Raw genomic sequence first — 21,203 nt, forward strand, 5'->3', positions numbered from 1 at the left:
AAGGGCAAGTACCCATGATAGAAATAAGTGAATGTGTAGTAACAAATATTAAGAAACATACAAGTATTAAGGTATTTGACTTTTTTAAGTGTTTCTGACTTTTAATGACACCAAAGAATGATAACATTGACAGATGGGGACCTGCAGAACGCACCTTTCAAATATCCCATTGACAAGTCAGTCTATTTACAGATATTGTAGAACATCTGGACGGATGACAGAGGGATTTGGTACTGACTACTTTTATACACACACACATACACACACATACACATACACACACACACACACACACACACACACACACACACACACACACACACACACACACACACACACACACACACACACACACACACACACACACACACACACACACACACACACACACACACACACACACACACACACACACACAAAATCATATATGTAGCTTATATGGATATCTTAAGTTGCGTAGGTAAATAAGGCATCTACCTTCAGGAAAAGACTTACTTCTGAACTGGTCCTAAGGTACTCTTCACCTGTGCTGTGCTGACATAAATTTTAGCCCTTTAAGTGGTAAGTTACTTGAGGTGCCTTAATGCTGTTTCCATAACCGTGGTACATGTCATATATGCAGATTTTACATTTGATGCTCTTTTAGTCATCATTTATACTTTTTATTTTATGTCTTATGTCATATCTTCATCTCAAGGGCTTTTGTACTGAACAAAAGCAGTCAGTATATTACACTATGGAAGCCATATTAAGATGAACTATGATCCTGTTTAACCTTGACCCTCTTAGGAATTTCTCTGTTACATCTTACATTTCAGACCTTTCAAAAGTGTAGATACTTTGCACTCCTTCATTGTTTGAATAAATTACCTATAATATTAGGAATGGGTAGCTCTGCCTTTCTTCTCATTGTGGTTAAAATATTGCAAAATACTCCGCAACAACAGAGAAAATAAGTGTTGCTTTACATGCTGGCCATATTACAATATGTGAGGAGATCATAAATTCAAGGCAATAGCACTTTTCTTTGATTTAAAGCAGATGTCATTTGGGCGAAGCAGGCAGTTAACTCTGAAAATACAGCTAAAGAAAGATGATGCTTGAGATGTGACATAAAACATTTTAATATTTTGCAACAGATAAATAAAACGTGTAACACTAAGAGAACTTACATGTTTGAAGTTCCTGAATGGCACAAACTGAACAATGTCACGAAGTACAGGTTCTCCTTTTGGCGAACGGAGAATTCCATCATCACCATCTAGCATCTGCATGTCACTGAAGTCGGCATTTCCAATGCCCACTATAATGACTGACATTGGGAGATGAGAAGCATGCACGATAGCTTCTCTAGTGTCAGCCATATCTGTGATCACACCGTCTGTCAAAATCAGCAGGATGAAATATTGCTGTTCAAACACAAAGGGAAAAAAAGAGAAACTGGGTTATCTCCTTGACAAGGTAGCTGTCCTCAAATCATTGTACTGTTCTTTTTTTGGATACATTTATTTGACAGGTAATAGTCACTGACATTTCAAGTAGATTGCTTCCTTTAAGATCACAACCTGTGTAATTAGAAATGCCATCAATTTCTCCCTTGTGACCTACATATCACAACTTCAGTAGCAAGCTCATAGTACATTTTGCAGGGCCATCTTTGCATAAAAATATTCATTTTACAGCTAATAATCAGCTGCAATCTCTTCCCAAAATATTCCATTGAGTTACAGTTATCGAAACCAAAATAATGTTACTAAAGATGCCGTGATATATGCACATTAATTTTAGCAGTGACATAAGAATATTAACTTCAGTTGTTCTTTTTTCTTTACTAGCATTCTAAATTGGATTATTTTTGGTGTTATGAGCTGACTGCACCATATGGACAAAAATGAAGAACATTGACACACACACAACACTTTTCACAGAAAAATAATTGATACAACTTACTTTGTGTAGGTAGCCTTCTTTAGCTGCCAAAGACAGCATATCATCAAAATGCTTATGCAGATTGTTTTGTACTATGTGTTAGTTCATATAAAGTATTAGATGCATGTTATGGTTTTGACTTTTTGTGCATATAACAAAATTATGTCGTATGTTGTAGGAAAGGTACCATGGCTCTGATTTAAACTTCTTGTTCCTTGTGGACCAAACATAATATTATTTTTCCAGAGACAAGGCTATCTGCTAGACAGTGTCATATAAATCTCAGTATCAGCCAAGAATCAATCCATAGGTAATATCAGCTGAATATTAAAAATGATTCTATGCTTAACACAGAGGCAATGCAGATAATACAGGATAAGTGTGATATGACTGAACTTTGAGTACCCATTAAGGAGCTATACTGCCAGCTTAGACATATTCCACAAACTGACAAGATGAGCATTTGGATGCCTCAGGTAAAATATATTGAAATTGTCCAGACAGGAGATAACCAGAGTCAGCACAACCACTGGTAAAGCCTCTGATAGTATGATATAAATAACACTGATGCTGTTCCAGTGCTGGTGGCATTTGACATCTGGTCCTAAAATGATAGCCAGGCATCAAGCATCATTCTGAGTTCACATACATTAGACACAAACTCCAGCCTATGATTCATGTAAACAACATGGGAGAGTTAAAATTGGACTTGTGGAGGGCTTACATGTGGCATTAAAGGTCACTGCAACAGTTTTGGATGAGCAATCTGAGTGATGCATGTGCTTACAAGGGAAGAAGTCTTATAGCCAGCCGTCAGTGGTATAACTGATAGTACAGAAGTCTCTGTGAAACTGTCACAAAGCAGCAGCATGTACACAATAAAATGTACTGGACATGATAAAGAATCCCGCGGACAAGTTAGAAGTGGAGAAAAGGTGGAACAAATTATTGGGTGCCAACTTGTATGCAAGCAGAACCTTGAGAAAACTTTTAACAGTTTACACAACTGTCATTAAGTGATTGCAATCAATTATCAACAGATTAAACTGCTTAAATGTCAAGCTATTCTATTTAAAATAAGTATTTTAACTACTTTTTTAGAAGGTAGGAACAAAAGGTAAGCAAAGTTTACAGTATAGAAGCTTTCATTCAGTGATAAAGATTGCATATAGACAGCCATGACAGGGTGCTAAATAGGTCTACTGCTAAAAGGACCAAGTTCCCTTACTACAGCTGTTGGGCAGGGAGAGAAAGAATTGACTTCTGAGATCATCTCTTCAATGTACCATAACCGGTAGAATGCAGATCAATCTCAGACTGTAGTAGGGGCCCCCGAGCTGGTTTCAAGAACTTCAAAAGGATCAGATCCACCACAACAAATGCAAAAGACATATCAGGGAGAAGCAGTGTAGAATAGCACTTCTGATCTTATGCCATTAACAGATCTTTAAATCACTTGAGGTAAAAACTGTCCTACTGCTGCTGCAACCTTGGAATGAACTTTAAATAAAGCCAAGACTCCTTCAGAGTCAAAAATGGAGCCAAGCTGCTTTTATATGGTCTTCCAGATAACCTTTGCAGTGTAGGGATGGTTCAAGACAGGATACATATATAGATTTACATAGACAGTAACATTAGATATAATCTGTATTGCATCCTATAGATACAAATGACTGCTGAACCTCCAAAGACACCTACAAGGAGTGGCAGCAGTCCTTGCATGTCAACATAAGTAGCATCTCTATATGTATGTTTGTATCCATATATGTCTTAGCCAGACTGTAGGCACACTCTGATGTATCTATGCATCAACTTGCTGTCCCTTGTGCATGCCACATATGCATTACACTGACAACCACATGCTGTGCATGTTACCAGCCTGAGCGTCATGTTGCTTGATTGTCACGGCCGGAGGGCGCCATACAGGCCGGCCTCAAAAGGGCGCAATTTACGGACTGGAGTTCTGTTTTGACGACCCTTAACCGGGAAAAGCTGAAAAGACAACAACAACATTTTTTTTTTTAAATTTCACTGCCGCCCATAGAGGCTAGCAATTGCGCCCTCCTTGGCCTCGAAAGGGCACAGTTTACGAACCAGAGTTCTGCTGTGATGACCCCTAACCGTGAAAAGCCGAAAAACAACAACATTTATTTTTTTTAAATTTCACTGCCGCCCAAGCCTGTGCACACGTTTCTACAGACAGAAACTGACAAACCAGGAAAGAGCCTTAGGGCCTCCACATTTAGTTTGGGTGATGAGGTTTAGTGGTAACTTCAGTTGTTTTTCGGGGCACTGTGTGTGTACCATCTTATGCGGACGTGGTGGCTTGTTGGGCGGGCTGCTGATATGCATGTTTTCCCCTTTTACTTATCGTCACAACTTCAGTGGAACTGGAACTGCTTTTGGCATCCTGCTAACACTGGCCGTACAAAGACTTTATTTTAAATTTCCGGTATACTTTGTTTTTTTTTTTGATACGCCAGTGCTATTATAGCTTACTGTGTTGCCATTTAAAGGATCCACCTCAGTGTGTATTTATAGATCGGCTCTATAACAGACGATCGAAGTTTTGGGATATATCAGCGGAATGATTCTGGTCTTCCTGTGTGGAACGATTTCGAACCAAATGAAAAAAAATGCTGTGCACTTTCTAAGAATGTTAACTAGGAAGCACACAATTAAATTGTATTGTTTTATGCTTGCAAAATGGGATATGCTGTCAAAGTATGATTCATGATCATTTATCTTATCTACCGTGATTGCTTACAGGTTTAGACTAGGCTGACTGCCCTGAATTGCCATTTTAAGACTACCTAGCAGCTTCGGGCCATAACCAAACTCTGTATGTTGTGTTTACGAGATGAAAGCATTAGCCATTCTGGCAAACATGTTAAATAATTTTTATACTGAATTTATGATGGAGCCTGTGTGGAATGAAGTGATTGTCTTGTGAAGCAAATAATACTGAACTGTATCAGACAACTGCAACATTTTCAATCTTAGTATTGTTAAAGAATGGTCAGAAGGCGCACTGTTCATATATACCTTTCATGTTCATAGGTTTATAGGTAGGTGCTAGGCTGTTGGCCCTAGGGCCTATATAAGCCTAGCCAAAGGTACCCTGGCTTTTGCCACCCAAGAAAATTATTTTCCTGTGCCACTGTTGAGCAGAGCCACAGAAGTTATCCCCGGGGTGAATTTCCTATCTCCCATCCAATCATCAAGATTTTTCTTGAAGAGTGCTAATGAGGAGCTTTGTTTGATATAGATAGGTAGTTTGTTCCAGAGTATGGAAAGTCTCTGGGGCAGGAATCTATCCCTCCAGCATGTTCTGTTTATTGTGGTGATGAGGTTTAGGTCCCTAGAGCGTGTAGCTCATAAGGATTGGGATTTCTTTAAGTGGAGCATGTCTAAAAGCTCTGGGTTTGACATAGCTTTGTGTGTTAGGCAGAGATCACCTCTGAGTAGGTGATATGCAATGGAGTAAAGCTGCAGTTTTTTCAGACGGTCTGCATAGGGCATCTCTTTGAGGCTGGTAATCCTCTTTGTGAGGTATTTCTGTGGCCTTTCCAGTTGTTGTAGATGTCTTGTGAGGTACATACCAAAAGGGGCATTGTACTCTATAATGGGTCTGAGTGACGAGTAGAGGGGAACAATGACCTCTTTTCCTGGATGAGAAACCTTTTGTGATGAGGTGTGCCACATAGAAGGATTTCCTGACTACTGTGGCAATGTGATTATCAAAGGAGAGACTACTGTCCACCTGTGTCCCAAGGTCTCTTATCACACTTTCGGTGTTAAGTAGACTACCACCTATGTGGTAGTTCATGGGTACTGAGTTTTTACCAAAAGGAATGACAATGCACTTTTTGGCATTGAGCTTGAGGCCATGGCTTTGACACCAGGCATCTGTCTCAGCAAGCCCCTTTTGTAGGATGTCCACATCTTTTGGAGTTTTGATTATGGCTCCTAGTTTGCAGTCATCTGCAAATTTCGTTAGCCGAAGACCTTCGTGTTGGCCTGTACTTCAGAGAAGTAGATACCAAAGAGGAGAGGACCCAGGACTGAACCTTGTGGTACTCCACTTGTCACTGGTCTGAAGCTGGATTTGGAGTCTGCTACTTTCACAGTGTGGGTTCTGTCAGTGAGCCAGTTGGCAACCCATCTTGTGACATAGGGATTTATACCTAGTTTAGTGAGTTTATCTATAATTCCAGAGTGAGGGGTGGTGTCAAAAGCCTTGGCGAGATCTAGATAGGCTGTGTGAACCACCTTACCCTCATCTACGGCTTTGGTGACTGCTGCAATCAGGTTTAGGAGACATGATCTGCCTTTTACAAACCTGAACTGGGTGGGGTCCTGAGTCTGGAGATGACCAATGTCATTGTTTATAAGTTCCATGATGATACGCTCCATAGCCTTGCAGACCAGGCTTGTTAGGCTAATGGGGAGGTAGTTTCTGGGGTCTGTGGTGGCTCCCCCTTTGTGGAGTGGGATAACTGTCGCTGTGCGCTATTCAGTGGGCACATAGCCTGAGGTGAGGCTATGATTGAACATGGTACTTAGGTGGGGTGCCAGTTCGTTCTGTAGTTCATGTAGAACACAGCCTGGGATGTCGTCAGGTCCCATGGATGCTGTGTTCTTAGCTTTGGATAGTGTGTTTTTTACCTGTGCAGCCGTGATTACAGGAACTTTGCATTCTTCTGGTATAGAGATGGGCCCTTTAGGGGATGACAGAGGGGTAAAGTTAGCACTGAACCTATCTGCCAGGATGTTGGCAATATCCGTTGGTTCTGTATATTTAGTGCCATTGTGCTGTAACTCGGAGCAGGTCTGAGTGTTGCCATTGAGATTCTTCACATAGCTATAGAATGCTTTGTGGTTGTCTTTAGAGACAGTGGCGATTTTGTTTTCATAACTAGCTTTGGAGGATTTTATGAGGGATCTCAGCTTCTTACTGAAGCTGACCAGGGAGTTTCTCCAATCATGGGATTTTACTCTTTTTTTTGCAACAGTTTCTTTCTTCTGTTGTAGAGTTTGATTATGGCAGGGGACCACCAGATTAGCTTCCTTTTTTTGGAGGATAGCATCTTGGTTCTGTTAGGGATTGCACGATCCATGCACTTATGTAAGTGCTTATAAAGTGCATTTGTGTAGGATTCAGCAGTCATACCTCTATTGCCCATCAGCATGGGTGTCGTGAAGTTTGCCACTTCTGTCTTAAGAAGCGTGAAGTTGGCTTTGGAGAAATTTTTTACTGTGGTTTCCCTAATGGGGGGTGGGGGAGGGATGTGGATGTCTAGGGTGATTAGCTTATGGTCAGATCTGACCAACGAGGAACTGACCTCTGGGGTGGAGCACCGGTTGCCTATGTTGGTAATAACCAGGGCTAGGATATTGCTGCCCCTGGTGGGGGTGTGGATAATTTGATCCATGGCATTGGAGTTTATAAATTCCAGATAAACGTTGAGCACAAGAGTTGATACATGAGTAGTTTTCCCAGTTAATGGTAGGGTAGTTGAAATCGCCCATTATTAGGGTGTTAGGTTGTACCCTAATATTTTCCAGTGTATTAAGAAATGAGGAGTGGGAATCCTGGGGCATGGTGGGGGATCTGTAGCAAGCTACAATTTGAATTGTGGTCTTGCCCAGAGTTAGTTGAACTTGGATAATCTCGAATGCATTATGCTGAACAACTAGCTTGGAGGTGTGGATATCCTTAATGAATATGGACACGCCTCCGCCTTTAGTGTTTCAGTCCAGGTTAGGTGGCCGAAAGGTGTGGTATGAATTATAGCCTGGTAATGCAGGGGTACACTCTGGAGCCTTGAACCAGGTCTCTGTCACTGCACAGATGTCGATGTTCTCCATTTTAAGGAGTGCCTCGAGAGAGTGCATTTTGAGGTTTAGACTTCTAGCATTGAGTAGCAATACCCTCAGATTCTTCTTGCCTGTACCTGTTAGGGTGGTGAATTTGTCATTTAAACCTTGCCTAAAAAAGGCACTATAAGGGTGGCTAGAGCCTTGGCCAGTATCCGGAATCCCAGGGGAGACAGGTGCAGGCCATCTCTGGCAAAGCATCGTGGCTTGTCGATCATGTCATCCCAGGCAGGCAGATACTGAATCCCCTTAGAATGACACCAGAAGCTTAACCAATTGCTGAAGTCAATCATTTTGTCCTTGTACTGTGGTATCATTCTGGGTGATGGCAAGATGCTACTCAGGGCTAGGGTCATACCTGCCTGGGCTACAAGATCGAACAGCTCCTCCATGTCCCTTTTCATGTAGTCCAAGGAGGTACGTCTCAGGTCATTCACACCAACATGGACAATGACAGAGTCATATTTGTACTTGTTGTGGAGTGACCTGAGTGCATGTGTTATGTGGTGGATCCTGGCACCCGACAGGCAGCTGACAGTAACTTCCTCCTTGATTAGCCTGGTGAGTGGAACATCAGTGTGCCTGACTATAGTCACCTATGACTAGAGTGTTGGGTACGTTGTTATGCCTTATGGGATGTGGTTGAGTGGCACACTTGAGTTTGTGGGCTGTGTGGCATTTGGGTTGTGTTGGGGGGTGGAGGTTGCTAGAGTTTCTGCTTTGGAGGTCCCTGTTGCTTGGGCAGGTTTTTACTGAGAGCCTCCACGAATGTAGGTGTGTGTTTTGTGTTTCTATGTGTGTGTTTTGGTGGTATAGATTTTGAGGGACTATGTGCTGAGTGTGGTGTGGTGCAAGTGTTTACCTTTTCCTCTTGACTGTCTAGTCCAGTCTTGGGTGAAGAGAGCTTTGCTTCCAGTTTGGCTATATAAGTGCATCTCTCACAGGTTGTAGTATTGGGTGGTAGGAGGAGAGGGTTGCTTGTGTACATGAGGCAATTACTGCATTGTCCCAAGATGCCCAGATTCATCAGGTAGACAGGAGGAAACACCGGGGGCTGACCCTTAGACATGCCTGGATAGGTGCTTATTTGTTAAGTACTAGAAACTGTTTTCCACTAGACAGTGAGGAAAGTTGAGTGCTGTAGTAATTTGTAGCTTATTTAGTGCTTAAAATAAGTTCTGAACAAGTGCTGAAACAAAAAACTGGCTAGTTCTAAGAAACAAAATTAAGCTAGAAGGCTTCCCTCCAACACAGAAAGGCTTGGGGGCCTAGAAGCCTACAAATGTGATGCAAGCTTTCAGATTGCAAGGCTGTGGAGGTTCTCTGTATATGATATTTCATGTTCGTCACCAGGGTCAGACTTCTAGGAAAAGCACAAATTTCTCATTAACCCACCACTGAGTTTGCGCAGGAATGGGATTATAGTCGGATCTTTTTGTGCGATTAACTTTTGTTTTGGTTGCATTCACAGATATTGCATATATTACCTTGTGTTAGTCAAACGGTGGGCGGTGCAGTCAAAATGTTCGTAGGTGGGGTTTGGGCGGGGCATCTGGTGGGTTAATACACTTCAATTTTGCCGCTTTAAAATAGGCAGAGGTACAAATTATATATGTAAAGACAAACATATATAGAAAAGTATATACTCAGTAGAATCAGGATTACTACAATTAAGACTAACCAAATGAGTCAAGCGACTTCCTAAAACCATTAAGCACAGGGTATTTCACATCTCTTGTTTCAAATTAAATGGCACAGTTTTGCTACAGACTTCAGCAAATACAACATCCTTGACTTGTTGCCTCTGGCAAAATGCACACACCCTAAAAAGGGTGAAATTGAAGTGTATTAACCCACCTGATGCGCAGTAGCAAGCCCCGCCCAAACCCTGCCTGTGAACATTTCTCTGTGACAAAAGCCATAGGTATCCTTTCTTCTATGCATTTAAATAATTAAAGAAAATGACTGGACTGGCTTTCTTGGGGAGTGACCAACCTGTGGCATGGCTCATAGGGGTGTTTCGTGAATATGACATGGGTGGGGCTTAAAGGGCGCCAGAGCACTACTTCGCCTAGGGCACCATATCAGCTAAGGCCGGCCCTGTTTATTGTTGATAACATTCAACTTCACTGAATGGTACAGACATGACTGAATCAAACTTTTGTTATTGTATATAGCTGTGAGTGTGCACCCTATTATTAAATGTGCATCTGCATGTGACAATGGCCTGAAACTATTACATCAACAACATTGTACATATGATTGCAAGTGGGATCTCACCATAGTACGTGTACATACGGGGACTGACAGGAGTGTATGTAGTGAATATCTGTTGTGAGTCAGTGTCAGCTTCTGACAGGTTTGCCAACATCCTCATGCTGTAAACATTATGCACTATTTTTACATGTTTTGCAGAAAAGCTGTGCCAAAGGAAAGTCATGTACATCATGAAGACATCATAGAGGCTGTATATATGACTGTGGGGCAGTTTGAACACTGTTTGATGTGTGGACTATCTGGAGGACTTTCTGGTGAATATATATGTGTGTATATATATATATATATATATATATATATATATATATATATTATATATATACTGGTGTGCAGTATCTTGGGCAGATCATGGAGGAAATGGGATGTGATATCCAGCAATTTCTAGGCATCTAGGGGTGTAATGGTACACCATGAAAATAGTTTTCCAAGGGATAAGTTTGAGCACAATGTCATAAGCACCCCAGGTGAAGACGGAGACAGAGAGTATGTTTTGTCCACACAGAGCCACATTGGAGACAGTGGAAAGTTCAACCAGACCTGGAAGGATCCAGACTATTTATTTATTTTTATTTTATTTTATTTTATTTATCATTTGTTTACTGGGAAAGCCCGACTATGACGGAGCTCATTTTTAGTGGAGGCCTGGGGAGAAATGCTCCAGACGCATGTCTTTGGAATGTGGGAAGAAACCAGAGCACCAGGAGGAAACTCATGCAAATGCAGTAGGCACCCCAGCTGAGAAATGAACCAGAGAACCTCTTGCTGTGAAGCAAAAATGCTAACTGCTGCAACACTGCTTTATGTGTTTAAATATAGATATACCACACAGACACACACACACACACACACACACACACACACACACACACACACACACACACACACACACACATATACTCTTAAATGTCTGCTGATAACTTTCACAACACACACATCAATGGGAACAAAATGTTAACTAAACCAATAGTGAAACACTGAATGCACTGAAACACACATCACAACCAGTGTTAATACCACACAGTGGTGATCCCAGAAAAAGTCAGACACAGCCATTTACAATCTAAAGCTGCTTCCCACTACAGTTAATACTACAAAACAAACAAACAAAAAATAAATAAATAAAACACACAAATACTTATCTAAATATTAAAATGTTTGCCCAGCATATTAACCATATGCATAATGAAAAATACAAACACATTTATTTAAGAGTATAGGGGAGGGCTGTACCCTATACCTCCCAACATAGGGGTTTTGCCCCCACACTACCTTACTTATACTTACTAACTCTACATTTCCGTAGCAGTGACAATTGGGAAAATGCCATTAAAATGCTGTATTCATGTTAAAGAAAGCCAGGCATAGCAACCATTGATTTGCTCTGAATTTGATAACATGACATACCTGAAATCCATCTAAAAACAGAATAGTTGATCTAGCTATTTATTTATATAGATATAAATATGTACAAACCACAACCAAACCAGCACTAATTGGAAAAGGAAATTGCAACTTTAAGGGAAGAATATTCTGCAGACTGCTATTTTATCAAACAAAAGCTTTCGTAACATGTCTGTCAAAAGCCTTTGTCTGGTGAAACCTCAGTCTGAGGAATATTCTCCAATTAAAGCAGCAATTCCCTTTTCCAATTAGTGCTAGTTTGTCATTTGTTTCTATCTTTATCATGCATTGGAATTTGAAAATGTGTATGTGCAACTGTGTTGCGTTTTGTTTGATATATACATACAGTGGCTATAAAAAGTGTACACATCCATTAAAATGCAAGGTTTTTGTGATATAAAAAAAATGAGACCACCATAAATCATTTCAAAACTTTTCCCACCTTTAATATGACCTATAACCTGTACAATTCAACAGAAAAACAAACAAATCTGTTAGGGTAAAAATATAAAAAATAAAAAATGTACAATAAACTGATTGCATAAATGTGCACAACCTTAAACTAATACTTTGTTGAAGCACCTTTTGATTTAATTACAGCATTCAGTCTTCTTGGGTACACACCTGCCATCAATTAAAAAGACTCTGATTAACCCCAAATAAAGTTCAGCTGTCCTAGTAGGATTTTCCTGACATTTACTCAGTTGCCTGCTACAGCAAACGACATGGTTCACAGAGAGATTAAAAAGCATCAAAGGGATATCATTGTTGAAAGGTATCAGTCAGGAGAAGGGTACAAAAAAATGTCCAGAGCATTGGATATACCATGGAACACAGTGAAGACAGTCATCAAAAAGTGGAGAAAATGTGGGACAACAGTGATGTTGCAAAGAACTGGATGTCCCTCCAAAATTGAAGAAAAGACAAAATGAAAACTGGTCAGGGAGGTTGCCAAGAGACATACAGCAACACTGAAAGAGCTGCAGGAATTTCTGGCAAGTACTGGTTGTGTACTACATGTGACAACAATCTCCAGTATTCTCCATATGTCTGGACTATGGGGTAGGGTTGCAAGACAGAAGCCTTTTCTTACACAGAAAAACATCCAGGCCTGGCTAAAATTTGCAAAACAATACATCAAGTCTCCCAAAAGCATGTGGGAAGTTGTGTCATGGTCTGATGACACCAAGGTTGAACTTTATGGCCACAATTCCAAAAGGTACATTTGGCCCAAAAACAACACTTCCATTAACCAAAAGAGCATCATCCCCATGGTAAAGCATGGTGGTGGCAGTATCATGCTTTGGGGTTACTTTTCTTCAGCTGGAACTGGTGCGTTAGTCAAGGTGGAGGAATTATGAACAGTTTCAAATACCAGTCACTTTTGGCCCAAAACCTTCAGGCTTCTGCTAGATGAAGATGAAGAGGAATTTCACCTTTCAACATGACAATGACCCCCAAGCATACGTCCAAATCAACAAAGGAATGGCTTCACCTGAAGAAAATTAAAGTTTTGGAATGGCCCAGCCAGAGCCCAGACCTAAATCCAATAGAAAATCTGTGGGGTGACATGAAGAGGCTGTGCACAAGAGATGCCCTCACAATCTGACAGATTTTGAATGCTTTTGCAAGGAAGAGTGGGAAAATATTGTCAAGTCAAGATGTGCCATGCTGCTGGCCTCCAACCCAAGAAGACTGAATGCTGTAATTAAATCAAAAGGTGCTTCCACAAAGTATTAGTTTAAGGGTGTGCACACTTATGCAACCAGCTTACTGTATGTTTTTTTATTTTTTATATTTTTTCACTAACAGATATGTTTGTTTTTCAATTGAATTGTATGGGTTATAGGTCACATTAAAGGTGGGAAAAGTTTTGAAATGATTTATTGTCATCTAATATTTTTATATCACAAAAACCTGGCATTTTAACCGGGGTGTGTATACTTTTTATATGCACTGTACATATATATATATATATATATATATATATACCCACACATATTTGCGTGTGTGGGGTGGGGGTTGTGTATCTTTGTATTTGTGTTTGTCGCTGTAACTATAAAGGTAAAACTAAAAGTCCTATGGTTACCTACGGCCATAGGAGCCAGTCACATCTCGGATTAGAAATATCACTGTGGAACCATTTTCTTTTGCTCAGTGCTAGTTACTGGTGCCATGTTAGCCTCTGTGGTGAAGCAAAGGTATTCTTCTTGTCTGGCTGCTGGGAAGCAAATTTACTTGATGGAGAATTTTCCAGAAGGTTAGGTTTGGTCAAAGAAAGAAAGAAGCCTGGAAACAACTCATTCCAGATCAGTCCTTTATTCAGTGCAGTCAATCAGATGAGCTATACATTTGGTAATTAGCTGGAGTTAGTTAGAATGGTTTCCTAGTAACGGTTGTTATATGGTTATCAAAAGGCAGCTCATTGTCAAGAAATGTGTCTAGTTTTGTAATGAAAGAATTGATGTTGGTGGGAGTATCATCTATGCAGTAGGTGCTGGGATACTCTTGTTTCCCAGAAGGTACAGTTTTGCACTGATGAGCTCATCTGCCTCTTGTATACTCTTAGGTTAATGGGTTGTGTCCTCTGTTTAGCCTATAAGTCTATAAATGAACAAATCCTGCTCAAACTCTTCCATATTCATAAAACCCATAATACCATCAATACCTTGCTCCTCCCCAGGCTAGATTACTCTGGCTGTTACACACATACATTACCTCTATACACTTCAACAAAGCAAATTCTCAATGTAAATGTCCTGCTGTTCTTTGTCCTTTTGTCCTTAAAGCCACTTCTTTTATCTCTTCATAATCCCTGATGACTTTTTCTCTCCAGCAAAATTTCATCTTATACTCACTCCATTCTACATGTACCTCAAATTCACTGTAACGTTCTTTTTTTGTATATTACCTAACAAATAATACTACTTACCTTCCCTCAACTACTCTCTGCTTTCTACTCTTCTTGTGTACTTACTTTCTCCTATCTCCCACACCTTCTCACTCTTATTTCTCTTAGACATAAATGTAAAAATTGTAGTCTGACATTTTAAACCACACTGAATAAGTCAGTTTGTCATGTACTAATATGAAATAGCTCTATAGTTTACTGATTGCAGATTTTCTCTATTATAGCTGTGTTTCAGTTACTGTATGTCCATATTGTAACTTTAAGCTTTACATTTTACTCTGTTGTATACAATTGACTATTTTGTAACTGCAGGTTTTTCTCTTTGGGACTCTTCTAAAAAGGGGCTACTACAGCCAATTGGAATAACCTGGTCAACAAAAGCAACAAATATGCTTAATAACTGATGAATCCAAAGTATGTTTGATTGTCATAGCTAAACTGCCATCTGCAGTGTTCCCAATGTCAGTTAAAACATCACTGTTCTTGCAACCAGAAGGCAATAAATACCACCATGATTACTGGCTACTCCATTGTCAAAACTACTGATATAGCTTAATGGTTAGCGCTAGATTTAAAGTTAGCAAATACTTCTTTATGTTGCTTGTAATCGGACTAATCAACAGCCTATCTATTCCATCTCACAAATTATTCCTTATCAACAGTTTTCTTGGTATATAAAGGATGTATTCTGTTGAAATGCACATAAATATTACTGTTTATGCTCTTTCTATTAATACTAGGGAATAGTTTATCTTGTTTTACATATTTATCAAGAAACTTCATTTAACATTTGTTTACCGGGAAAGTCTGACTTGGAACCAAGCCAATTTTTAACAGAGGCCTGGGGAGAAACACTCCAGACGCATGTCTTGCATTGTGGGAGGAAACTGAGCACCCAGAGGAAACCCACACGAATGCAGGGAGAACATGCAGACTCTACACAGAAGGCACCCCAGCTGAAAATTGAACTGGAGAACCTCTTGCTGTGAGGCGACAGCACTACCACTGCACCACCTCACCATCCAACTATCCTTCACCCCTTCATTACTGGCATTATAAGTGAATGCCATGAAGTTTGTAGTAGCATTCAAGAAAGCAATAACTTTGAATAACAAATCTCAACTGCTCCTTCAGATAAAAAAAAAAGAAACATAAACAAATGTCAATAAGGTGACAGTAAGTGACAGTACTAAACCAATGTTGGCATTTAAAAGCAAACTTCTCTTCCCATACAAACAGAAATATATTAGCAATGCAGACACATTGGCAACTCTGTTGCTCATGTCTAATATTCTGCTGCCTTCAATGCTATTGAGAGATTCAAAGTCGTGTGATATATGGTGTTTCTTGTTAAATATTATGTTTTTATTATTTCTCCCATTTCAAGAAGTCATTTTATGTAGACAAAAGTGCTAAATGGTGTGAGAAAATACACTTATGTTTTTCTTCCAGCATTATAATTTGTTTATCTTTCTTCAAAAATAAAATAACCTTGATAAATAAAAAGTTAAAATGGAGTTTACAGCAACAAGCTTTCTGATGGTCATCAGGCCACAAGCTTCTCTGTCAAACCTATGAACCTATGAGTTGGGTTTTGCCACTGAAAATTGCTATTGGTTAGTTGCACGGAGATACATCTCCAAATAATCTGGCTTTAATTTTACTGACGCTATCAATAATGGGAAGACTAAATATATAACTTCATAATACAAGATATTACATGTAGGGTTGGCCTTGGTTGCAAGGCAATTCTGTTAATCTGTATCTGGCAGTTGGAAGACTTTTTATTAGATTGCCTAGGACTAATGATGTGAATTAGTAGTATGAGTCTGTACCATTATATGTTCTTTATATACATACACTAAGTTTATAGGCCAGATAATTTAAAATATAGATAACAAGAGGTATATATTTACTTAAGTAGGACTGCTTGCATAGTAATAAGATAGTTACGTTGACTTGCAGGTACAAAGGTAAGTGTTGTTAGGTGGTTAGGGATGGAGGGTGACAAAATTAGGGACTGTACTCTGCATTGTAGTGTAGAGTCAGTCAATAGTTGTGCAAAATGTAACTCTCAGTGCAGTTATGTACAGATAAATGTAGCCTTTTCCTTTGTAGAAATCTACTACTAATAGGAGGACCCACTACAGACAAATACATTTGTTCTGGGGTATGGTTTGCACTGATTGCCAAAAAATATCACTTAAGCAAAAACAAAAAAAGGTATTGATACAGTTCACTGTTTGAGATATATTGGACCCTGAGCTCTTTATAAACACTTAAATTCACCAGCAAAGTGTGCGGAAGACCATACAATGGTAAGGAGAGGTAGTAACAATCTGGACTTATTGATTATTCTGAAAATGTAAACAATATTTCGAAAACTGTTACATGTGAAATGACTTGCATAATTTAAAGCTTTGTTACTATAATTGAAGTTATAGCAGGGTATAGGTTATACAATGTGCTTCACAGAGGTGACCAAGCTTGTGCTCAGGTGTGTTTATGCTCTTGAGACTGTAAGGTCTTATTTTTACTGAGACTCAGGTCACGAGTAAACCACTCAAATAAATTCTCTGCAGAAAGGTGCATTATGCCATTCTTGCTTGCTCAAGGAGTTGGGTAGAATTCTTTGTACCTCGTGATGTCAGGGCAGTGGGGAAATCAGTCCTGCCTGAAACCAAGACCGTTTTTATAAGCAGATTACTTCAATGCATAACCAGCATAATTAAAAAATGCATAGCAACAATAACAACAGACAACAGCAACAAACTGGTTCCCTGAAAATGATGGCACTGTTCCTGGAGTCAAGGTGTTTGCCTAGGGCAATGAATGTGTCATGGAATTTTGTTCACACAAACAAATGGGCCAAAACAGTAAAGCTCTTGATGGCAATCAAGATCATTTTTCATGTAAGTAAAAGGTATAGTACAGTATTTAATTTTGATGTATAATTGTCCATGTTTTCTATTACTATTTGAATTTATTGTTTATAAACTGAACATGCAAAAAGTATAGGTAGGACACGAGTGCATATTCTGTAATACTAGTTTTATCAAAGTTTTGACTTTCCTAACAATGTAATATAGGTAGATTTGGGAAAAATGAGAGGAAATAATAATAATAATAGTAATTTATATAATTTATAATAAAGATATAATGCATAACAGTGAAGGCAGGTAAGAATACAATCTGGTTTTCTGGCTTACAAAGAGAAAAGAGAAAAGTCAGAGTTTATATATATATATATATATATATATATATATATATATATATATATATATATATATATATGTACACACACACACACACACACACACACACACACACACACACACACACACACACACACACACACCAGGGTGATATAGACAGTGGTGGAGAGAGGGGATGAAGTACCCAGGATGTGAGGCAGAGGTTGAGTTTTGGGATATTTGAGATAGGCATGCATGTGAAATCTACAGAAGACTTCTAGAACTTCATATATAGATATGGACATTAGAAATGGTGATGAGCTGGGTAGCCAGATAGGACACAGCCAAGAGGTACAGGACAAGAAAGGTTAACAGGGTTACTGTAAGGAGGACTATGTAGAAGACAGTAGACAGGAGGCAGTTATGAGAGTTAAACATAAACAGAAATAGCCTGGACCGAGCAGGAAACGAGACTATTAGTTAGGAGGGAAGAAAGAAAGCGATGAAAACTAGAAGCAGGGAGGGTATAAATGGTAGAAAATAGAAATGAAGCTCAAGAGTGAGAGCTGTAGAGAGACATGCAATATGACAGCAGGGCAGAGGCTGGCAGAAGAGCTGATTAATGAAAGGGAAGCAGAGTCAGAGAAAGCAAGACGAAGGTAACCAAATGAATAATGAAAGAGGACAGGTAGGGAGAAAGCAGAAGAAGCACAAAGAGTGGATATCTTAGTAAGACAGAGGAGTAAAAGTGAATTAGTAGGAAGAGGTAGTCAGAAGATAGAAAAGCATGGTAGAGGAGGGCAAGAGACCGGAAGATGTAGTTTAGGAGTAGCAGAGAGCAGGTGGTGGGAAACTCAGCCATCATAGCCCTTGGCTGAGTCAGTAGGGGAAGAACTAGGAGCCTGAGGAAGCTGGATTAAGCTGCAGGATTAACCTTTGCCAGCATCCATCGGGTACATTTTGAAAACAGAGGCAAAACTTATAGTGTTCAATGTATGAACTAATGTCCTTGCAGAAAGGTCTACAAATGAGTAAGTACATAACACATGGAAGTGATGTTACTCTGTAAGGCCATAGGGTGCATGACAGCAGTCTTACAGGCATTACCGGTGCATAGGTTTACATTTTTTTTTGCTGAGTTAGGGAATGGAGGTATGGAAAAGGGGACTATAGAAGTGAATGGAGAAAACCTGGGAGAATGAAGTACTGCTTGTAAGGGACTGGCTGTATGTCAGTCCTCTTAGAAATGATTTTTCGAATCATGATCTAAAAAGGTACTTTACAATTACATCATTTTCATGACTAACTCTGTGGCAAATGAGGTTCAGAATGCCTTAATATTGATGTAGCAACATCTGCTTCTGAAATGTAGCATAAATGTATTAAAAGCACATTTTCAGACACTAAAGCAGCAGTTTGCTTTAATTACACATGATTTTACACAAATAAGCTACCACATTGATCATGGCCTGTCAGTCAATCACAAATCAGTGCAGGAACACTGAATACCTATATAATCAACAATCTAGCTGTTGTCCTGACAAGACATATTCTTATACTGATGCTGCTAATCTGTTATGACAATTGTGGCTTTAAGCTCAGATGGACAGGGAAGTGAGAATATGAAAGCAGGTTAACAAATCAAAACAAGGAAGCAGAAGGCAGAGGCTAACTCGGGATAGAGGATTTGCCTGAGGAAGGCAGTCAAGTGTCAGTGATAAAGGAGGACAGAATACAAGGTATGAACCTAAAGGGAAATAGCTAATTAATTTTTTGAGTATTTACAACATACCACTAAATTTTTGTGTTTTATTAAGCAGGAGTCACACACTGAGATTGAGTTTTTAGATGCCAAGTTAGTTAGAACAACTGATAATCGGTTAGTGACTAATAGGTTTAGGAAAAGTGTATATCGTAATCATGTTATACATAGAAAGAACAATCATCCTAAATGTGTTTAGGAATATTTTTAGAGGACAAGAAATGAGGGTCTCATGGTTAAGACATGATGTGAATACTTTTGAAAGAGAGCTGGCTTTAATGAGGAGTGAGTTTTTGGTGAGGGACTATAAGGAACATGAGGTAGATATTGAACTGAATAGAGTGCAGACAATGCGGGAAGGGGCAGTAGTAGCACCCTTTTATTCAGACTCTAGGGATAAGCGGTCTATGAAAGACAGCGTTTATAATAGGGATGCAGTTACGTTTGCACCACCTGTTTGTATATGCTATTCCAGTAATGTTGGATGTATATGTGCAGCCATCAAACAGAATTGGCACGTTTTGATGTCAGATAGTGGGATTAGTGGTTTTATAGGGAGAAAACCTCAATTTGTTTTTAAGAATAAAAGCTCTTTGAGGCATCTACTGTGTTATGGACCCAAAGAAAAAATGTGTTGAGATGGTGACCCAAGGAACAACATGGTGTGATAACTGTAGCTACTGTCAGTTTATTGACAGCAGTAATAGGTTTAAGCATCCAAACACTGGTAGACAATTTGTGTTTAGGGTCACAGCAAATTGTCAAACTAAGAATTTAGTTTATTTAACTAGATGTGTAATATGTTCATGTTTTTATGTAGGAAAAATTAATAGAATGTTATATGAGAGGATTACAGAACACATTAGAATTGTTAGATAACATGATATCAGCAACTCACTAGCCAAACCTGTTTGCAACAGAGGGAATGAACATAGTTTTCAATTTATGGCTATTGAGATATTGTTTGAGGGCATTAGATTTGGCAACGTTTCTAATAAGACCAAGTGCAGGGAACTGTTTTGGGTACTGCAGCTCCAAGCACACAAAGAGTATGGATTAAATGGGAGGGTCTCGTTGAAACCCATCCTAAGATCTAGAGATAACTGAATGTCTTGGCATATATAGTTTGTTATATTCACCTAGTGAATTAATTATTTTTAGGTTTATGTTGAGATGGTCATGTGTTTAATATAGTTTGATGTTTATGGGTTTACGTTTAGTTTTTTCTCTTTGATAGAAGTATTGTAAAGTAATTAAATGTATTTATTTATTTATTTTTATATGATGTTGGATACTTTAGGAATTCAATATGGGCTGATGACAGTCCGGATGTTAGGTTTGATTGGAGCTGTTTTGGTATTTTTCTAAGTAGTTGTCATTTTATTCCCTTTGGAGGTACAGTTAAAGTGCTTTATTTGATTGGCTCATGCCTGCTAATTCGGTATGTTGATCGGCTGCAAGTTGTAATGGTGGGTTGTTGTAAGTGGGTATTTATAACAATATAGAGCAAGTTTAGAGTCAGAGTTATTATTTGAGTGTTTAATATTGCTGCTTAAGATAGAGCGGCTTTACTTAGTATTTTATATTTAGAGGAATGTTTTATTTTGCTAGCATTTCAGCTTATTTTTTTGAGTTTGTATCATGGTGTTTATTTTCATAGTAGGTTTAGTGGGAACAGCTAATTTGACTGGATGGTGTTCACTAGTCTGATGGATGAAAGTATGTGCATTATGGTGGTGTTTAGTGATATAGTCATCTGAATTCTTACAGTTGTATTTTAGAGTTTTTTTATACTTTGTGTCGCTATGAATAGACTTTCAGCTGAGGGGTAGTGTTTATTCAAATGCTC

General features: G+C 39.1%; 1 protein-coding gene across 1 annotated transcript in view; it reads right to left on the bottom strand.

Annotated features, from left to right (window-relative positions):
* Nucleotides 1-21,203, bottom strand: part of CPNE4 (copine 4) — a 465,450-nt gene that overhangs the window by 75,111 nt on the left and 369,136 nt on the right. The window contains exon 4 of the mRNA XM_044066730.1: nucleotides 1,173-1,409. Coding sequence (XP_043922665.1) covers nucleotides 1,173-1,409 — 237 coding nt within the window. The remainder of the gene's footprint in view (nucleotides 1-1,172; nucleotides 1,410-21,203) is intronic.

Source organism: Protopterus annectens, chromosome 3.part1 (assembly GCF_019279795.1).
Source record: "Protopterus annectens isolate FY-2018-M chromosome 3.part1, PAN1.0, whole genome shotgun sequence".
Classification (NCBI taxonomy): Eukaryota; Metazoa; Chordata; order Ceratodontiformes; family Protopteridae; genus Protopterus; species Protopterus annectens.